Raw genomic sequence first — 19,243 nt, 5'->3', positions numbered from 1 at the left:
TAAAGAATTCACTAGATTAAAAAAATTATAATATGTTTATATTTCAATTTTTTTTTTGTTTGGGATGACTAAGAAAGGAATAATATGCTACTTTTAAATAGTATTATTAAGGAATTTTGCTAGTATTTAGGTAGATGGAAAAGATATAATACAATAATATAATACAAATAATGATAAAAGAATTTTTTATATGAACGAGCTTTGGAATGTTCATTCAAAATTCACTCATTTGAGGTTGGTTTTTTAATGGAAGAAAAATGACAATAAAGGTGTCAAATAACTATATTAGTCAAAATAGTATAAATTTTAAGACTTATTGAAATTAGTTTGATTTTTGAAAAGGTTATGAAAGTAAACAAATTGAGTTAAGCACGCTTTTATTTTCATAAATATTTATTGTGTACACACAGGCACTATTGTGTTTATGTATACGCATTTTATAAATATGAATGATGATATATTAGTAGGTGATAATAGTCTAATATTAAATTAATATATAAAATAAATTTATATTTATCTATAATAATATATAAAAATTTGTTGATTATTTTAAAATATATAGACGTGTCCAACTCAATATTTTGAAGGATGGTGATATACAAATATTATATATTTTTAGTCTACACCTCTCCAATAGTAATGAAAGAAAATTTGTTATTAAATATAAAATAAATTGAGATGAATAGATAAATTAATTGTTGATGAATAAAAAAAAAAGAAAAAAAGATCAATAGTTTTATAGAAAATAAGTAAAAATAACCGTTAATTTTAAAAGATTTAATAAATAATTATATTGTAAAGGATAGAACTGATATTATGAAATGTGGACACAAAAGAGAAGATTTATCGTTATAGATTAATGAAATTGGATTTAGAAATGTGATTTTATTACTTACTCATGAAAATGTTACAATTAAAATACAATTTTATCGAAGTAATATAAAAAATTTAGAATATTTTTTGAATTTTAGATTGGACATTTTAAAATACAAAAATCTGTACACTAAAGTTTATATTTTGAAATAAAAAACAAAAAATACATTTCAAATTATATATTTTTATGTATAAATTTTTCTGAATGTGTGAGAAGAAATTTATTTTCAGGAAGAAACTTTACCGAATTTATCGGTCCATTTTACAATAAAAAAATTTACATCCATAATTTTTAAAATTATATATTTTAAAATATAAAATTTACATTTTGAATGATATAATTTAAAATATAAAATTTCATGATGTTGCAAGAACAGATTTATAGGGTTTAGGAAGAAACTGTCCTGAATTTATCGGTCAATTTTACAATGACATAATTTGGACCCATATTTTTCACTACTGGACCTTGATCTGTTTATAAGCCAAGCCATTGATCCAATTAAGGTCTGAAGTTTTTGGGCTTGTCTAATTTTGTATGTGCGGGCTCCTTATTATTACTGCGATTTAATCCCAGCACTGTCTAGACCATAGAAAACCGCGTCCAGCTTCAAGGCTCGGGCAAAGTAGCAGTTAATAAACACTGAGCAAAGGCATTTATTACACACTGACACGTGTAAAACGATTTTAAAACATGACAAGATTGGCATGCAAAAGTTATTTTGATACATTACATCAACAACTTTAATATCTTAAATGTTTTACACTTTCTTTTTTGTTACAGAATCAGTCAGACCGTCTTATAGAAACACATATTAACCTCTTCCTGAACAAAACCAAAATGAACCTTAAAGATCTACGAATCCTTTATACTTGAAGAGTTTGCAGGTTCAGTAGGCTTTAAGTTTTGATTGTTATGAGATTTCCATCTGAGAAAATTTTGGAATGTATCATGTTTTTGTAGAACTGTTGTAGGTAGGCGATTGGATATGATATATAGATGGGTCGGGTACGAGTTATAACATGGGTTGTACTATTTCATATTTTGCACGTAGGTTACGTAGTATTATAAAAGAAAATTTCTGTGGCGATATACTAACGCAGATGACATTTAATTACATTTGTTTCTGGTAATAATAATCTGGGAAAAGACAGAGATAAAACCAGCGAGATGCATAGCATACTTAAGTGAGGGCTCTTATGAGGGATTGAAGACGAAAATAAGAGTGTATGAGAATGGGGGGTAACACTAACATAACAGGTTTGGGTGTTGGTTAGTGTGCCATTGGGGGTTGTGCCTGATTATGCTATGTGTAGCTTACTTAGAGCATACCACTTAAGGCTACTTTTCGAAATTGGTCATAGTACTAATTTGAGTGTAAAGATTTGAAGTGGTGCATTGTATAGGCAGCGAAATCAATGCAGAGCTAGGTAGCCAAAATAGAGGCTCGAGAATAGTTTGGGAAGGAAAGAAAGAAAAGATGCCCAACCAAAATCTTGATCAAATACACATGCTTTAGTCTTGTTACTATGTTTAGTCCGGTTTAGTTATTTGTCTGCAGAAATGAGGCCTCTTTAGTTATTTGTAGTTGGTATGGAACTTTATTATAGAGAGCAAGAAATATTATTTAATATGATGAGGTTTGTTCCCGGTTGGGAATGAAGGTAAGCTAGAAGGAAGAAGAAGTGGTAGCATTCTGGTGAAAGTAATAGGAGAAAGAAGCGGGAGTGAATCCAAAAGCATAAAGACATAATGCATGAGGTATACTTTTTGTAAGAAGAGAAAAGGGTGTATATGCAAATGGAAACTGCAAGCTGAAAAATCAAAGTAACTAAACAGGTATTCAATCACAGAAAGTTTGAAGCAGCTGAGCCATGATCTCTCTCTGAATCCCTCATTGTGGCAAGCACAGTACGTAGTCCAGACCTATCTGAGAAGAGTGAACAATAACTAGAGACATCCATTTTCGGGGTCTGCATATATAAGACCAATCACCCTACCATCAATAATTTGGCACTGATTCAATTAGCTGAACCTCTCTGTTATTCATGGAAATTCAATGCTAATAGGGATGCAGACAATTCTCTGATTCGTCTTCTCATCACCACCATCACCACCACTACTGCTACCAAAACAGTCATGTTGGTTCCATCTACTAACTAATTCTTTGCAAGTCACCACTTATTTTCTTTGGAAAAAATCTCTCTTTCTTTACCTCCTCCTCAAAACTCCCAACTCTTTTTTCTTTTCTTTCCTTTTACGTGTCTCAAACCACTCACAGCCTTCAACTAAATTTGCATCATGTATTTAGGTGTTTTAACATTTTTACCATCACAATCCTTTGTCTACCCCTGCAAGGTGGGAACCGACAATGGAACCGAAAATCATCTCAAAATAAGCGGCTAGAACTAGAAGTAGCAAATAACACACTTTCCATGTACACCAAAACAAAACTAAATTTACCTTCGGTACGAGCTACTTATAAGAAAACTACGATAATTAATATCGGAAGTGTTAGGAATTTAAGTTTCACATTAGTTAAAAATGAAAAAGTAGAGCATTATATAAGAATAAAGGTTCATAAATTCATTGTTTTAAGATTTTGGGTTGAGAATGATGTCAATATTTTATGTGATTGAGATAAAGTCTTATTAGTGTCGTATCTTCTCTCTTAATAAAACTTAAATTAAATTCAAATTTGATAGTTTTACTCTTTTATATAATTATTACTTTTTTTTCCATGGAGAAAAGAAAATATGTATAATTTTAACATTGAATACTTATAATATTTTTTTTTATTTGATGTAAAGAAATTATTTAATTAATATTTAAAATAATAAAAAAACAAGTAAAAACATTATATATTATTATGAGTATACTCATTTTCTGATGTGAATGATTGGTATGGAAATGAGATAAATATTTTATAACCATTAAATATCATAATAATAATAGAAATAATTTTAACAATGAGGATGGAATACTCATGGCCATCTTCTCATCTCTATGTATTTAATCATGTTAAGGAAGGATGAATTCCAATCATCTTCCTTTACATCTTCCTTTTAATAACTGTATTATATTGCTAATATATTATATCTCAATCTTTGTTATCTTTCTTAAAATGAGAATTAAAAAAAAAAAATTTAAATTAAAAAATGAAATGAAATAATTTTTTATATGATTAGAAATAAATTTCATTTATTAACTACAATGATTTTAGATTTTAGAAATATAAACTATAACAAAAGTTATAAGAAAAACTCGTTAATTTTATAGAGACTCACAAAAATTTACGCTAACCCATTCATTTATAAATTAAAAGCCAGACCATCTTTTTGGACTCCAAATTTTTTAACAGAATAATATACTTAATTTTGCACACACAAATTTTATTCATGATTAATCTACTCATTTATAAATTTCGTTATTTTATATGTTATTTTAAAAGTAAGTAATAATACTTTCGAAACTTTAAACTCCTATAATCAAGCATATTATTTATTATATTATACTAATGTGATTAAATCTGACTTTTGACAATAAATTTGACGCACACGTGTTTAAATTAGAAAGTGAATTTGAAAGAGGAAAAAAAAAGTTAGAAAAAGTAAAGCAAATGGAAAGTGAATGTAATGTTTACGAAAAGTTTGGTATCAGTTTAATTTATATTATAGTTTATTTTAATTTAATTATTTAATTTAATTTATTATTCTGATATTGCAATATAAAGCATATATTGATAAAATTTAAAATTATTTATTAATTTTATTAATTTTTTATTTTAATTATTCATTTTATTATAATTATAAAGTATATTTGTTACTATGCAATTATTATTTATATTTATATATTTCATTTATTTATTATGTTAGAATAAAAAGATAAATATTTTCTTATATTTTATTTAACTCTAATAAAATAGTCTACTTCTCTAATCGATTAAAATTGGAAAAATTAGTAAAACATTTATGGTAGAAAGTTAGCGAGAAAATATTTTTACAACAGAGAGAAGAAAGTCATAGGTGAGAAATTAATTATTTTTTATCATTCTTTGTTTTATTTTTTGGATTTAATTAATTCTCTTTTCTCTTGTTAAAAGTTTTTTTCTCAAAAAGAAACGCACCGGTAGTATGTTTAATTTTAATGACGAATCTTAAACGATAACGTTGGAGGCCGAAATAATATACGCATAAGGTTAACCGTTAAACAAATCTTTTATTATTAAAGTGATACGAGAGAATTACTTCTTTTCTTAAGAAAAGAAAACAAATAAAAAATAAAAATAAAAATGATAAATTTAAATTTAACCATTCTTTTTAAAAGAAAAATATGGGAGAGTGTAAAATCAATATAATTTGTGAAAAATTTAAAAATATAATAAAAAATTAAAAAAAAATATTTTAATAAATACTTTAATTCTTTGTTACATTCAATATTATATTTTATTATTTATTAACATTAAATATTATGTTTTATAAAATAAATAAAAAGATAATTAATTTAATTTCCATCAATTTCTAATATATGTTATATATAATTTAAAAAATTAAAAATAATATATATATATATATATATATATATAATATAAAAAAATTAAAAATTGTAAAGAGCCATGGCCATCCGTGCTCCAACGATGTTCTGCCACCGATTGCATGATCAAATGTTACATTAATTGAGTATATTATTGGAAGCTTTACATCTAAAATTTTGTTTTAATCTTTACAATTATTTTTATTCAAATTTTATTTCTTTTACATGGCAAAGTGAATTGGGTTGGTTCACCACGAGGCGGGTTGAAAATAAATGAATCCAACCCGGCTCACTTCGTGGTGAGTCAAAAATTTTACAACCTGACTCAACCCACCACAGGTTGGTGGGTTAAGTGGGTTGACTCACTAACTCACATAAAAAAAATATATTTATGTATTTATTTTTAAGTATTCATATATTTAAATAAAGTTTTAAATAATCCATGAGATGACACTCACACAGTAAAATCAAGAACCAATATTTTCATCATGCTCACCACCAATATATGATGAATTATTTCCAATAATGTGTCCATATAGTCCAAGAAAACATGGTTAATATTACATATTTTCTGTCATGTTATTCAACAAAATATAAATCAAAAAACTACACATTCTTGGCATGCTAATTTAAAAAAATATATTTATAAAAGACAGTTGATTGAGTAATTTACTATAAAGATTATAGTATCAACGTATATAACTTGCCAGTGAGTTAAATGGGTCAACACACCATCAACCCGGCTCGAACCCGTTTAACCCGTGGGTTAAGTAAATTGGGTTGAGTTCAACCCACCTTTAAAAAAACTTAATTTTTTTCAACCCAACTCTGACTCGAATCCATGATAAGCAGGATTGACTCACGAGTTAAAACTAATTTTAACATGATTGATGGTGTTACTCGGTGGTGTCACTCATTTATTTTTTTACCTGAGTTCCAGAATCATATATGGCGGGAGTAATGTTTAGACAATAGGGAGTATTAGATATAAATAATGCGTCAATAAAAAGTATTTTTTGTGTACCATATCAATGAAAATACTTATAAACTTTTCATTTTTTTTTCCCATTTCTCTTCACTTTCCATCTTCTTCCGCTTAATCGAAATAATTTTATTATTTACTCTCTTTTATCTTATTTCCATCATCGTTTACTAAATCCTCAAATCTACCCTTTAATCCAAACAATTAACTACTTCTATCGAAAAGTGAGATTTTTTATCTTTTTTTTTTTTTTCATGAAGATGACAAGGCATTGTTCAATTTCTCTCATATATGACGAACTGTACAACCCCAATCTTTAGCTGGTTTGGCTAGGTTATAGGCAACAGAGCCATTTCTATACCCAAACAAACAACCCTTGCTCGTTATTAATGTGTGAAGTCCTTTTCTTTTTCCATAACCTAGTCATGCATTTACATTTTATTTTTTAATACAAAATTTATAAGGAAAAAAACTATTTTTTTTAATGACACAGTGAATAAAAAGTTGATAATTTAAATAAAATGCCTAATAAGTCATCGTAAACCTTTGTTAATTTAGTAAAAATACTTATATCTTAATTAACGCTCAAACAAGTTTTAGCGCATTCTGAGAACTGTCTCGACAATTTCGCAGCCCTAATTATAAGCCTGATTCAACTCGCAAATAACCTTTTATTCATGCTACGAATAGTTTAATAAGAAAATGTTATACTATTAACTACCAGTACATTATTTTTATTTAGGTTTTATGATTACTATACAAATTAACAACATTCTATTATATATATCAGTTTATAACTTTTTTAACAATATAAAGGAATAAAATGCCTCAACCTTTTACGTAAACTCCGGATCTATGAGTTAGATAATTTAAAACCTATCTGGGCAAATCAAAGATAATGTATGTCACATTATTAATTAATTGAATGATAATAATTTTGTTTCACTTTGTTATTATTTTCTGTTTGTTATACTCAATTTTGTTATTTGATAGTGTTAATTTTTTTAGGCAATATCAAATACATAAATAAGATTTTGATAACGTAAACACGAAGAAAAATGTAAAAATTGAAGAAGAAACATAATTTAAATTTAATAGGTGCAATAACTTAAATGATGTAAATATTACATAATAGTTATTTTTGGATATATATATATATATATATATATATATATATATATATATATATATATATATATATATATATATATATATATATATATATATATATATATATATATATATATATATATAGGCAATGCTTCCTGATTTTAATTAAAGTTGCTGTCAGTATCTGTGTAAACATTAATTAATCTATCTTTTTAGCCAGGTAAGGCTATTCAAAAAGATACTTCTCAGAATAAAGATGATTGTATGCACATCAAATATTTCTCTCCAGGGTACAACCTAATGACCAAAGGAATCCTTAAACTTTTTCGCATGTTTAGGGGCATTTGTTTATATTTTTTACGACATAAATGCTAATTTGTGATATATATTCCCAATAAATTAATGGCATAGCTACCATTTCATAAAACTAGAAAATAAGAAAAAAAAATCGGAATAAGTAAACCAAAATCATGATGAAACTATATCACACATAAGAAAAAAAAATTATTATGAAAAAAAAATTAATAATTTTTTTTATAAAAATTGTTTCATATTTTAAACTTCATATACTAAAAAAAAGGAAAATTATTGTACACATTAAGCATATTACAAAATTTATCATTAGCATTCTAAAAAAAATTTCGACTTTTAAAAGTGTTTGCCGATTTAATATTAATTTTTCTGGGGTGGTTCTACTAGGTATTAGAATCTTCCCTTCATCAAGCACATTAGTCTATTTAGTATTTTTTTTTTAAAAAAATTTCACAAAGAGTTTTTTCAAAAATCAAAAAATTAAAAGTTGTCGCTGAGTTACTATGAGTTCTGCGTACTATTGTGAATATATTTTTTTTCAACAATCAAAACTCGAAGGAAAAATGATCCAAATGCGTGTAAATTATTTGTTGGATTATTTATTTATATTGGTATGCAGTATTTAATGGTGCAGTAGAGGTCAAACTTGACCTAAAAGAGAGAAAATTTGAATTGTTTGTATTGACAGTACAATTATCGGATTTGTAAACTTTAAAGGTTAATTTGGTTTGGTGAAAGAATGATTTGAGTTAATTTGGTTTGAAAATTTTGGTGGTAGAGTGTACTGTTGGTTGGTCTGATGTATGTTTAGAGTTGAAAGGTGTTGAGATTGCATCATTTAAGCGCTACCCCACGCTTCAAATGAATTTGTCAGAAAACTTTTTTACCTCTAATAGATATCACCATAATCTGATTTTGTAGTACCACGATCCGCAACAGGTATTCTTCTCTCCACGTTTTCATCAATAGAATCCAAGAAGACTGTGAGGTTTTGAAGTATGAAGTATGAAGTAGTTTTAACGTTTTATTTGCGTTGGTTGGTCATGGTCTGAACATGGATGCAGTTTGCTAATAATTTGTTTCGTTTTCTCTCCCTAAAAATATAAGTAGTTAAAGGTCTTGGCTTTTGTTTTCCAGTTTACATTATTAAGCAGTACACATAAATGCAATGCACTTTCTGTCGTAATAGGAAAGGTAACAACTTTTCAATTTAAATTTTGACTGCTTGAAGGTGATGAAGACAATTTCCTCTACTGGTTTGTAAGTTTGCCTTGCTAGACTTCTGAACATGGAAGAAATGTTTGTTGGATTTACTGCTTAAATTGGTGAAGGACCACTTTAAAGGTAATCATATATAGACACACACTTGCAAGAAAAAAAATTCAGATAGTTGGGGCGCGTTCATATTGCATGAATCTTTGGGTCCAGGTTTTTAAAAATATGAAATGTGTCTCGCAACATTTTCTTCTTAGTACCAACCAGCTAGTCAAGGCCAGCTGCAGTAGTGTGGTCCATGAATCACCTGATTTTAATGCCTAGCTAGCCCTCTTATTAGGTAGTGTCTTCTTTCTCCTTTATAACCATTTCAGGTGTGGTGGGGAACCTCTCTAACTATTCTTTCTTTTTCCCATTTCACACACATGCTGCTCCAAATCAAGACTCACTCCTTAATTACATTCAACAAAGTTAATCACGTCAATCACCTGCTAAGCATCTGCTTAATTCAAGCTCTTGTTAGAGACTAAGAGTTTGGATCGAAAGAAAATGAAGCTAAAGCGAACAGAGAATATAATGATGAAAATGATGAAAACATAAAGAAATTTGAAATCCATTTGTTCACTTTCTTCATGCACATCTACTGAAAAGGACTATGTATATGTAATCTATGAGATATAGCAACTTTCAAAGAATAAAACAATAAGTGGGGGTCGAGTCTATCCCAACTTAGATTGCAAAAAACCCTAATGATAGATACTGATAGCAACCCTTCGTGGATGCAAGTCTAAGTCCCCTGGGTAGAATTTTACACCCAGAAGGAGGCATTGAGCTATTGTGGACCATACACAACCTGTTCTCAAACATCCCCCTCTTTAAGCACAATAACCACGCTAAAATGTCTACGTACGCTATGCCTTGTCTTGCTTTCTTTCTGGTATAAATGTCATCTTTCATTCTTAGGGCAACCTTTAATGCTCAAAGATTTGTACTATACATTTGATTGCCATCCTTTGTTGGTAAACATTTTCTTTTCGAATATCACTTAATCATTTTTTTCACTCAAATTATTTGAATATTTTTGAACCCTTTCTTTCTCCCCACTTATATACCTAGGGCAAAAATAAAACCAAAACAAAAAAAATAACTATAGGCACAAGCATCATATAATTAAACAATAACCACTATCAACCTCATTTTCTTTCTATCTTTCTTCATTCATTTTTATATTCATTTTTTCCCTTATATATATCAATATCATTTCCCGGTGTATTAAGAATAATTAATACAAAAAAGCAACATGTTTCTGAATCACATATCTAGCCCTTCCTAATTCCCTCTGTCATTTCCCAAGTCTCAACCGAACCAGACGAAGCTAGCTAGCATTTTGCAAAAACCCTGATTAAGCCCCCCACTCCCACTACCACACTCACGCTCTCCTTTTAAAGTCACGAGACCCACTGTCCCATTGTTCATTCAATTTTTTGTGTGGGGGGAGATAAAGAGAGAGAGAGAGAGAGAGTGAGTGGCAGAGGAACTGATAGAGAACTTTCAAAGCTCTTTATCTTCTACCATCACTCAACTAGCCTCTATATTGCAGTCTCAAACTGAAAGTCTAACATATTTTGTAAAAAGCTTTAGTTTTATCCCCCCATCTGAAAGAAAGAGTGTTTGCCTCACATCGTTTTTTTTTTCTCCTTTCTCTCTTTCTGTCTGTCTCTCTCTCTGTCGGTACCATGTAGGTCTTCTCCCGCTACTATACCTTCACACCCTTTTCTGATTCACTATCTCCTCCTCTTTCTCCTTCTCTAACCCTTTCACTTTTTTTTTTCTCTCTCTCTTATGGCTTTGTTGTTTCTTTACAGGAGACCGGAAGGAAACCCGTTAGATCTTAACAATTTGCCTGATGAGTTCTCTAGAGATGGCAAACAAGTCCTCGAAGACCATACCTCTTCACCCGGTAACTTGATCATCATACTTGTGCTATCACATACAAGCTAAAACATCAAAGGAACATATTTTTTTCTTTCTATTTTCCGAATTCTGTTTCACTATCGCTCACCGTGGGAAGAAGGATTTCACTTTTCACAGGATACAAAATTTAACACTGCCGTGATTTGTTACCCAGCACTTGGGTATATTCTTTGACTATGAAACAGTGCTCATCAAACTTTCTTTTTTTATTTGATTCTTAGTTTTTGTTCCTTATTCTTTTTCCTCCTATTCTTTAAACTTGCAAGGTAAACATCATGCAATCTGGAAAAGTAAAAAAGAAGAAAATGAAATAGAGAGGGTAGTAGCAGTAGTAGTTTGTCAGCAAAACTAAAAATACTTGTTTTTTTCTTTCTGTGGGCGGTTAATTAATTAAATAATTAATTAAATTTATGTGATGGATTTGGGTAATCGAGAATGGGCTTAAAGGGAAAGAAGGGTGTCATGGAAGTTGCTTTAATTGGATGGTTATGGTTGCAGGTTGCAGGAAAAAGAAAAGCGGCGGGAAGGATGGAAAAGACGAGTGTGGGAAGGTCTACGAGTGTAGATTTTGTTCCCTTAAGTTCTGCAAGTCTCAGGCTCTTGGGGGACACATGAACCGCCACCGCCAAGGCTAGTACCACCTATACTATTACCATTACTAAACACTTTTCTTTTCTTTTTATTTTCTTCCTCTTTACTTTATCCTCTTTCTTTCCACTCTTTAAACTAAACCATTCACTCAACCAAGTCTCTACTGGCCGTTAATGATTTCCTCATCAAAGGTTGTCATTTCAATCACAAAAAGTTGAGTTGTTTTGTTGGATCGCTGAAATTCGAGAGGGCCCCTTTTGTTTTTTCTTCCTTTTTAATTCTTTGTTCTTATTTATTTATCACTATTATTACTTGTTTTGTGATTCTATTCGGCAGAGAGGGAAACGGAGACGCTGAACCAGGCTCGTCAACTGGTCTTTCGCAGTGATCATACCCTTGCTGCACAAGGTGCCCCTCACTTAGGGTATGTATATACATGCACCATTACTTCTTTTTTCTTCTTAAATTTTATCATTTGCTGTTTTTGTCATTTTTTTTTCTAGTTCTTTGGCGTTTGTTGTCTTTCAATTTTAAAGCAGAAGCAAAGGTAGCATGCAGACATAACATTAGGGTACAGAACAGTGTTTGATATTGATAAAATTTACTTTGTGGTAATATATATAGATGCTGCCAACCGATAGGAACGGGTGGTTATCACCCACCAGGAGATCCATCGGCACCTCTAAGATTCCCGAGGTACTTCTCAGGTTCATCATCAACTCACATGCCGCCAGCAGCACCGGCACCGGTAGCTCCACAGCCATACCTGTATGCGTCACCCACAAGGCCAGTGTCTTTTGGGTCATCACACTTCCCTCACCAGCATCCGGTGAATGATTACTATGTGGGTCATGTGATGAGTGGGAGTCACGGACACTATGTGGGAGGAGGAGGAGGGGGAGGAGAGAGCACAAGTAGTTACACATGCATCGGTGCACCGGTAGGACAAGGTGGTGGGTTTGGCAGTGGTGGTGGTGGTGGTGGTAAGGACGGGTCACTGCATAATAATCAGGAGGAAGGGTTGAGTTGGGGAAGGGGGTATCCGGCAGGAGCACAGCATCGTTTGGATCCTCCGTCAGCGATCAATCGGTTTCAAGATGGTTTCTAATGAGATTCTTTCTGTGAAGGGTAGTGTTTTTGGTTTTTGTTATGTGGTATCATAAAGACACGCAATCCAGAGAGAGAGACATTACAAGCTGACACATGGGGTCACCAAGGTGTAGCTAAGCTAGGAAGAAGAGAGAGAGAAAGAGAAAGAGAGGTGGTTTTGGTTTATCTACAGTAACCAGGGACAGCTTTTGAGCTCATCGACACCCTCAGCTACTTTGGCTTGGAGTTGTGGGGTTAATGCCTTCCATTTCTTCTCAACATCGTCTTTTGTATTGCTACCTAGCTAGCTGGGACAACCAGTTAGATATGAACTGAAACTTTCCAAACCCCTTTTTGCATTTCTCACTCCTTCACTTCCTTTTGCATGCCAAATTACAAACACTTCCCTTCTCTAATCTTTTCCTTCACTATACTATACTAATATTTCTCTATTTATCAGTACTTATATATTTATATGTATTTTCTTTTCTCTGTTTAATTTTACGGCAGTTTATTTACCATTTCAAAATTAATTCTCAAAAGCCCCGTCACTCTCTCACTCTTTCTATCCAAACCAAAATTGGGATCTTCTAGTTTCTTGAAATGTTTATAGTCTCAGTGTCACACCATGCTTGCACAATTAGGGTAATAAGGCAGAGAGGTTTTGGACTCTCTTGCCAATAACCATCTTGCTGAATGCTCCTTCAATAGGATATTCAAACGATCAAACCTGTCAAATATACAATTTCTTATTAAAGAAAAACTTTTATCCTACCTCCCAATTTTCACCATATACTGTATTGTAAATAATTTTCTAAAACTTTAAAATACTTATTATTTATTGCAGCAGACAGTGAATGCAGCTATATTTAATTTGCTTGGTACATACCGAACAAAACTACTACCCAAGGAATAAAAACACTTTTGTTTGTCAGCTCCTAGAGCTTCTACCAAATTCAGCAGCTTGTAGAATATATATATATATATATATATATATATATATATATATATATATATATCCTTTATTTATCTCATCATTGTTATTGAAACAGTGAAACACGTGCAAATAAATAAAATCACATTAGCCTTTTTTTTTGTGATAGGTTGTGTTTCCTCTACGCATATTTAATTATACGAAAAGTATCCTCCAAAAATATTATTTATTTTTTTATTACTTCTGCATATTGTCCTCTAGATTTTCAGTTTGCTATATAATTAATAAGTCAAATTAATTAATTCGTGTTTTTATTCAAGGTGTATTAATTCATTTTCTTGCTGTACAATAGATTATGTACTTATTTGTGACACATAAGACTTTTCGTTTTCTGAAAAAAAAAATTCGTAACTTAACTATAGAGGAGAGGGGAGTTATGAACTTGAAATTTTTTTTTGGACTTTTTTATATTGTCTTTTAGTTATACTTTTAAAATAAATTCATTTCACTACAAAAAAATATCTCATTAACAAAAAATTTTGTGACTAAAAATTACTAACTACAATAATGACTAATCTAGATACCAATCTACAAAATAAAAAATTATTGCTGACTAAAATAGTCACTATTATGAAAAAAATAATTATAATTTGTTACTAAATTAGTCACTAATTAATTAAAAACTAATTTAAACTAATTTCTTTGGTAGAAAAAATCTTAAACTAATGTTTAGTGGTCACTTTTTTTTGGTATCTAAAACTTTGGTAGCTAAACTTTAAAAATCAATTTAAAGACCAATTATAATTTTGTATTCACAATATTTAATTTTTTAATATATTTTAAAATATCAATAGTATTATATTTTGAAAATACATAAAAAATAAAATAGAGAATTTGAGTTTTGACATATTAAAGAGCTTTTAATGTATTTTAAAATATCAATCATCGTACTTTGAACATACAACACAAAAAATTTAATAGAAAATTTGGATTTGAGAATTAATACCCATTAATTTATTTTTTTATTGGATAAAAACTACTATACTAAAAAAGAGGTAATTTTGTTAAATAGTTTATAAAGGAAAGTTATTGTTTGACAGGGTTCATGTGGTGGACCATGACAATATCAACATTGCTGATGCGGCAAGAATTTAGTTGCATGCGATGATGACAAATGAGACATCGGAAATTATAGATGAAGGTAGTGTCGGTTAAGGTTATGAATGTAAACGAATCTACTATTGATTTATGAAAGAAAACTGCGTCAATTTCTCTTATGTATTTGTAAAGAAACTAACTTTATTAAAGTTGAATGTGCATCTTTTTTTTGTTGTGTGTACATGTTAATACGATTTTGGTTATATGATAAATTTCAAAATCCGGTAAAAGACATGAAAACATGGTGGTGTCTTTGAAATGAATATAAAGAAAATTGTGATTATTGATATATATAATTTTGTGGATGCGAGTGAACGGGGGCCTGAAGAAAATTAAAGCAAAAGTGTAACCCCTCATGTACTTGAGTCGGTCAGACTAGTTAGTTCTGGCTGATCCAAAAGTAAATATCACACTGAGTTTCAACCTTGACCAGATGATTGAGGTTTTGGGTGTGAGACTCACGAAAGTAATTAAAAAATGTTTAGCAGTTTGGTTTGTGCACGGTGAGAGGCATTAATTAATTGAAATTGGAAGTAGGAGCAGCATAATAGGTATAGTTAGGTAGGTTTAGCTAATAAGCTTTATATGGGTACACTACAGTGAGGTGGGTCTATTAGATATAGGTATAGGTAGGTGATGAAGTGATTAGATAGAACCCAAAGATTACTGTGAGACATTTCAGGCTGCCTAAGATGCATAGGGTTGAATTGTAGACCAAATCCATTTTTGGGCAAGCCATGGGCATGCATGAATTTGGGAACAGATATTAGGGTTTCAGGTGTGCTTAAAAGTGCAAAAACCTGGGGGGTGTGTTGGATTTGATAATAGTAGGTATTAGGTATTAATTAGGTAGGTAGTTAGGAGGAAAAGGACAAAAAGATAGAGACAAATTAATTGAGAGTGGTATTGGTGTTTGTGTTGGTGTTAGCATGGGATAACATGTGATCCATGTTGAGATGTGATTCATTAATAAGGTAGGTTGGTTGAAGACAGAGTGTGTAGCCATGCAACATGTCGCGCCACCACTTGGCATTCAACTCAGGTATATGTTACTTTGTTAATTAATGGAGCAACAGCTTGGGCCCATTCCCCATATACCTTTAAGCACAACACAAACATCATTCACATCTCAATCTCAAATCTTTTTTATCCACATTTTTTGCTTTTTCCCTAGTACTATTACTTCCCTTCGTGGGGTCAACCTCTAATTATAACACCACCCTTCCTCTTCCACTCTACCTCACCATAAAACTCTCAGATTTTTCTATAAACAAACAAAACAGACACTAATTATTATGACAGTACACCTTCAAACACAAACAACACCACAACCAAATTTTGTATCATTTCAGGTCACTGTTATTTCTCATTCAAAATCATTTCAACTTTTATCAAATTAACACCCTTCAAATTACTGCTAATCAACAAACACTTATAAACCAAAATAATGTTTCTCAGTAACTATCCCATTTTTTTCCAACTTAAGCCCCGGGTCCTATTTTTTTTTTTTTTTCATCATAGTATTTTATTAGTGTATAAGTTGAATCCACTCCTAAATATCAGTGGAAGAGTTGAACCGATAACTTTTTTCGTTCTTTCTTTAAACTTTACTCTTAAATTACTTTAATTGAACTAACACCCAAAGAATATCATATCATTACAAAAAAAAATTCAATTAAAATTAATTTTAAAACTAAAAAATAGTTCATTACTGATCAATTTAAATATCAATTTAAAAATTATTGATTATTAAAATAATTATTATTATAAATAAAAAATTATAATTAATCATAGATAAACAATTACATATAAATCTAAATGTTAGATCCATAAAAAGTTATAAATAATTTATTACTAAAATAATTACCATTTAAAATTATTGGTTATTAGACTAGATCCATAATTAGATCTAAATTTAATTATGAGAAAAGACGTTTAACATCATAAAAGAATTATTTGGAAACCTCCTTTCCTTATTATAAAAGGAGAAAATTTCTTCTCTAGTAAGAAACATCAAAATTACTTTATACTTTTAGCGGTCTAACATTTAAGAAAAAGAAGTTTTCCTTTAAGATTTATCCTAGTGTGGTTGTTTTTGCTTTTTTCGTAAAAATTGTGTTATTGTGTTCTCCTCGAAATTTTAAAGAAAGGAGTACTGTAATTTTTTTTACTTAATAAAATTACAGTATTAATTATATTGTTTGTTATTTCTTCTTTCATCTTATTATTTTCATTGTGTGTTCTTATGTTGTCTCTCTAATACCTAACAATAATATCATAATCTAATTCTTAATTAGAGTATAATGGGAGAATTGAACCACTAAATCAGCTTATCACTCTTTGTGATTAGAATAATGTTGAAAATAAATCTTAGTCTTAGTATGCTCTCTTATTATAACTAATCTAAACGCTAAGTTTTTTTATCATAATGAAAGGTAGATAATAAAACATGACTTTAGTAAGAGTCAAAATCATAATAGATCGTAATCTCTAAATTAAGTATCTCAAATACTATACCATTGTGGTAAGAGCAGTAAAAAAGATAGATTATTGACATAGGAAAAATGAGGAAAAAAATTTGAAGCATCAATCTCACAACACTATCATACAACTATCTCATAAGTCAAAGACATTCTATTGAGCTGTAGCTATAATGGTGAAAAACATTTATACGGTAAATGCATAGTGGATTCAAGTACAATAAATCCACACCATGATTGGTTTTAGACTTGATCATAAATATTTAAATATAATTCTCATCTCTATAAGTAGTTTTGATTTTTATGTAAAATAGTTAAATTCAATGCAAACAATAAGATTGTTATAGTTAACGACCTTAATTAAGTAGTTTAGGTTATCTGGAAACAAAGAAATAACATTACTTTTAGTGGTAGAACAGTCGACAGTATAGAAATGTTCATTGTTGCACAATTGAAAACATGGGGATGCATAACTACTAAATTTCCAAAAGCACAATTTTCTTACTCTGATGGGTGTCTTAATCCTTTATCATGCCTAAAATCTATAAGGTAGCATGGGATTATCGCGACTGTAGGCATGAAAAGTATTATTAAATTCTTAGGTATAATATATGCATGGTTCTATATTTTCACCCTACCTATCAGTGTCAAAACTTTTGCTAACTAAGAATTTTTTGCTAAAATTTTGTGTTTCCCTTCGAGGTAAAACTGATGGTTGAGCAGTGCGATGAGCATATAAGGAAATACAAATTAAAGGACATTGGTAATTGGTTGTGGTGGACATTATCTAAAGATGAATGTTGATAGACCAATGCATACATAGACACATGCGAGAATTAAAACATATTTGCAGACACCCGTTGACAGAACACAATGCAAAACATAATTAGGCAGATTATTTTGTAGGGGATCGCTGTCAAGACATGATACATTACATCGGCCATACTACAATTAGACTTAACCTTGTTATATATGGTGTTTGAATTTATAATTGGACTATCCTGATGAATGAATATAAGTTAGAATTTTTTGACCTATAAATACACCGATCAATTTGTATTGTAGGTACACTATATTATAAAATCTTTTTATATTTGTATACGGGTTGGAGCACCCCTAATATTCTAATATATATATATATATATATATATATATATATATATATATATATATATATATATATATATATATATATATATATATATATATATATATATATATATATATATATATATATATATATATATATATATATATATATATATATATATATATATATATATATATATATATATATATATATATATATATATATATATATATATATATATACTTGTTAAGTATATATATACTTGTTGATAAAAGAAATTACACTATATTAATAATATATAGTGAATTAATATATTATCATTTAGTTAGATCCTTTACATTTTGCCTTCCACATTCCTCACCATACATTTTTGACTAACCACTCTTATATATTTTTATGTTGGGGGACTACTTAAACACTGCAACAAACTTGGTTTAATTACATTTCAAACCTATTTATTAAGGACGAGAAGGGATTCGACCTTGGAGAAATTTTTATCGATGAATCAAGAGTGTGTCATAAAATTAAAATCACATCTAAATAAAAAATCTTGAATAATTAACTTCATGCATCGTCATCTAACACACTCATTTCTGTTCCCATATATAGCTGTCTCATGCTTCCAAACTTTGGAACTTTGTATAAAAGTTTGAGGTCAAATGTTTTTTTATTATAAGAAAATAAGTCGAATACGTTTATTGGGATTTATTACCCTTGCATCTCAACATTCTATGTTGTAACAATAAGTAGAATATATTAGGATCGGTTCTTAAATTTTCTTTTTATTTTTTGCAAATCCATATGAAATCAGAATCATAAGTCCAATTCAACTTTTGTAATAAACCCCTTCAAATTTGCCAAATTTCCATCTAAACATCGTTATTACTGTTATCATTATCATAAT

General features: G+C 29.6%; 1 protein-coding gene across 2 annotated transcripts; it reads left to right on the top strand.

Annotated features, from left to right (window-relative positions):
• The first annotated feature begins 10,399 nt into the window (after window positions 1-10,399).
• Window positions 10,400-13,266, top strand: LOC114192636 (zinc finger protein JAGGED-like). Of its 2 annotated transcripts, XM_085675819.1 has the most exons (5): window positions 10,400-10,761; window positions 10,889-10,983; window positions 11,496-11,627; window positions 11,925-12,012; window positions 12,213-13,266. In XM_085675819.1, coding segments are annotated over exons 1-5 (801 nt in total). In that variant the 5' UTR covers window positions 10,400-10,759; the 3' UTR covers window positions 12,697-13,266. The 2 variants fall into 2 exon arrangements, with proteins under 2 accessions (XP_085531945.1, XP_085531944.1); XM_085675818.1 differs by lacking the exon at window positions 10,400-10,761 and having other exon boundaries at window positions 10,866-10,983.
• Window positions 13,267-19,243: the final 5,977 nt, after the last annotated feature.

This window comes from Vigna unguiculata, chromosome 7 (assembly GCF_037176805.1).
Source record: "Vigna unguiculata cultivar grain cowpea cultivar isolate G323 ecotype 2 chromosome 7, ASM3717680v1, whole genome shotgun sequence".
In the NCBI taxonomy this organism is placed as follows: Eukaryota; Viridiplantae; Streptophyta; class Magnoliopsida; order Fabales; family Fabaceae; genus Vigna; species Vigna unguiculata.
The sequence above is the reverse complement of the archived record's forward strand: the minus strand, read 5'-3'. Positions and strand labels throughout refer to the sequence as shown.

What these genes read in the sequence shown, in the direction of transcription:
- LOC114192636 (XM_085675818.1), top strand. Translation starts at nt 10,866, where the DNA reads ATGGCTTTGTTGTTTCTTTACAGGAGACCGGAAGGAAACCCGTTAGAT. An exon ending in CATGAACCGCCACCGCCAAG is followed by an intron (nt 11,628 to 11,924) that starts GCTAGTACCACC and finishes TCTATTCGGCAG; the next exon opens with AGAGGGAAACGGAGACGCTG. An exon ending in CAAGGTGCCCCTCACTTAGG is followed by an intron (nt 12,013 to 12,212) that starts GTATGTATATAC and finishes TAATATATATAG; the next exon opens with ATGCTGCCAACCGATAGGAA.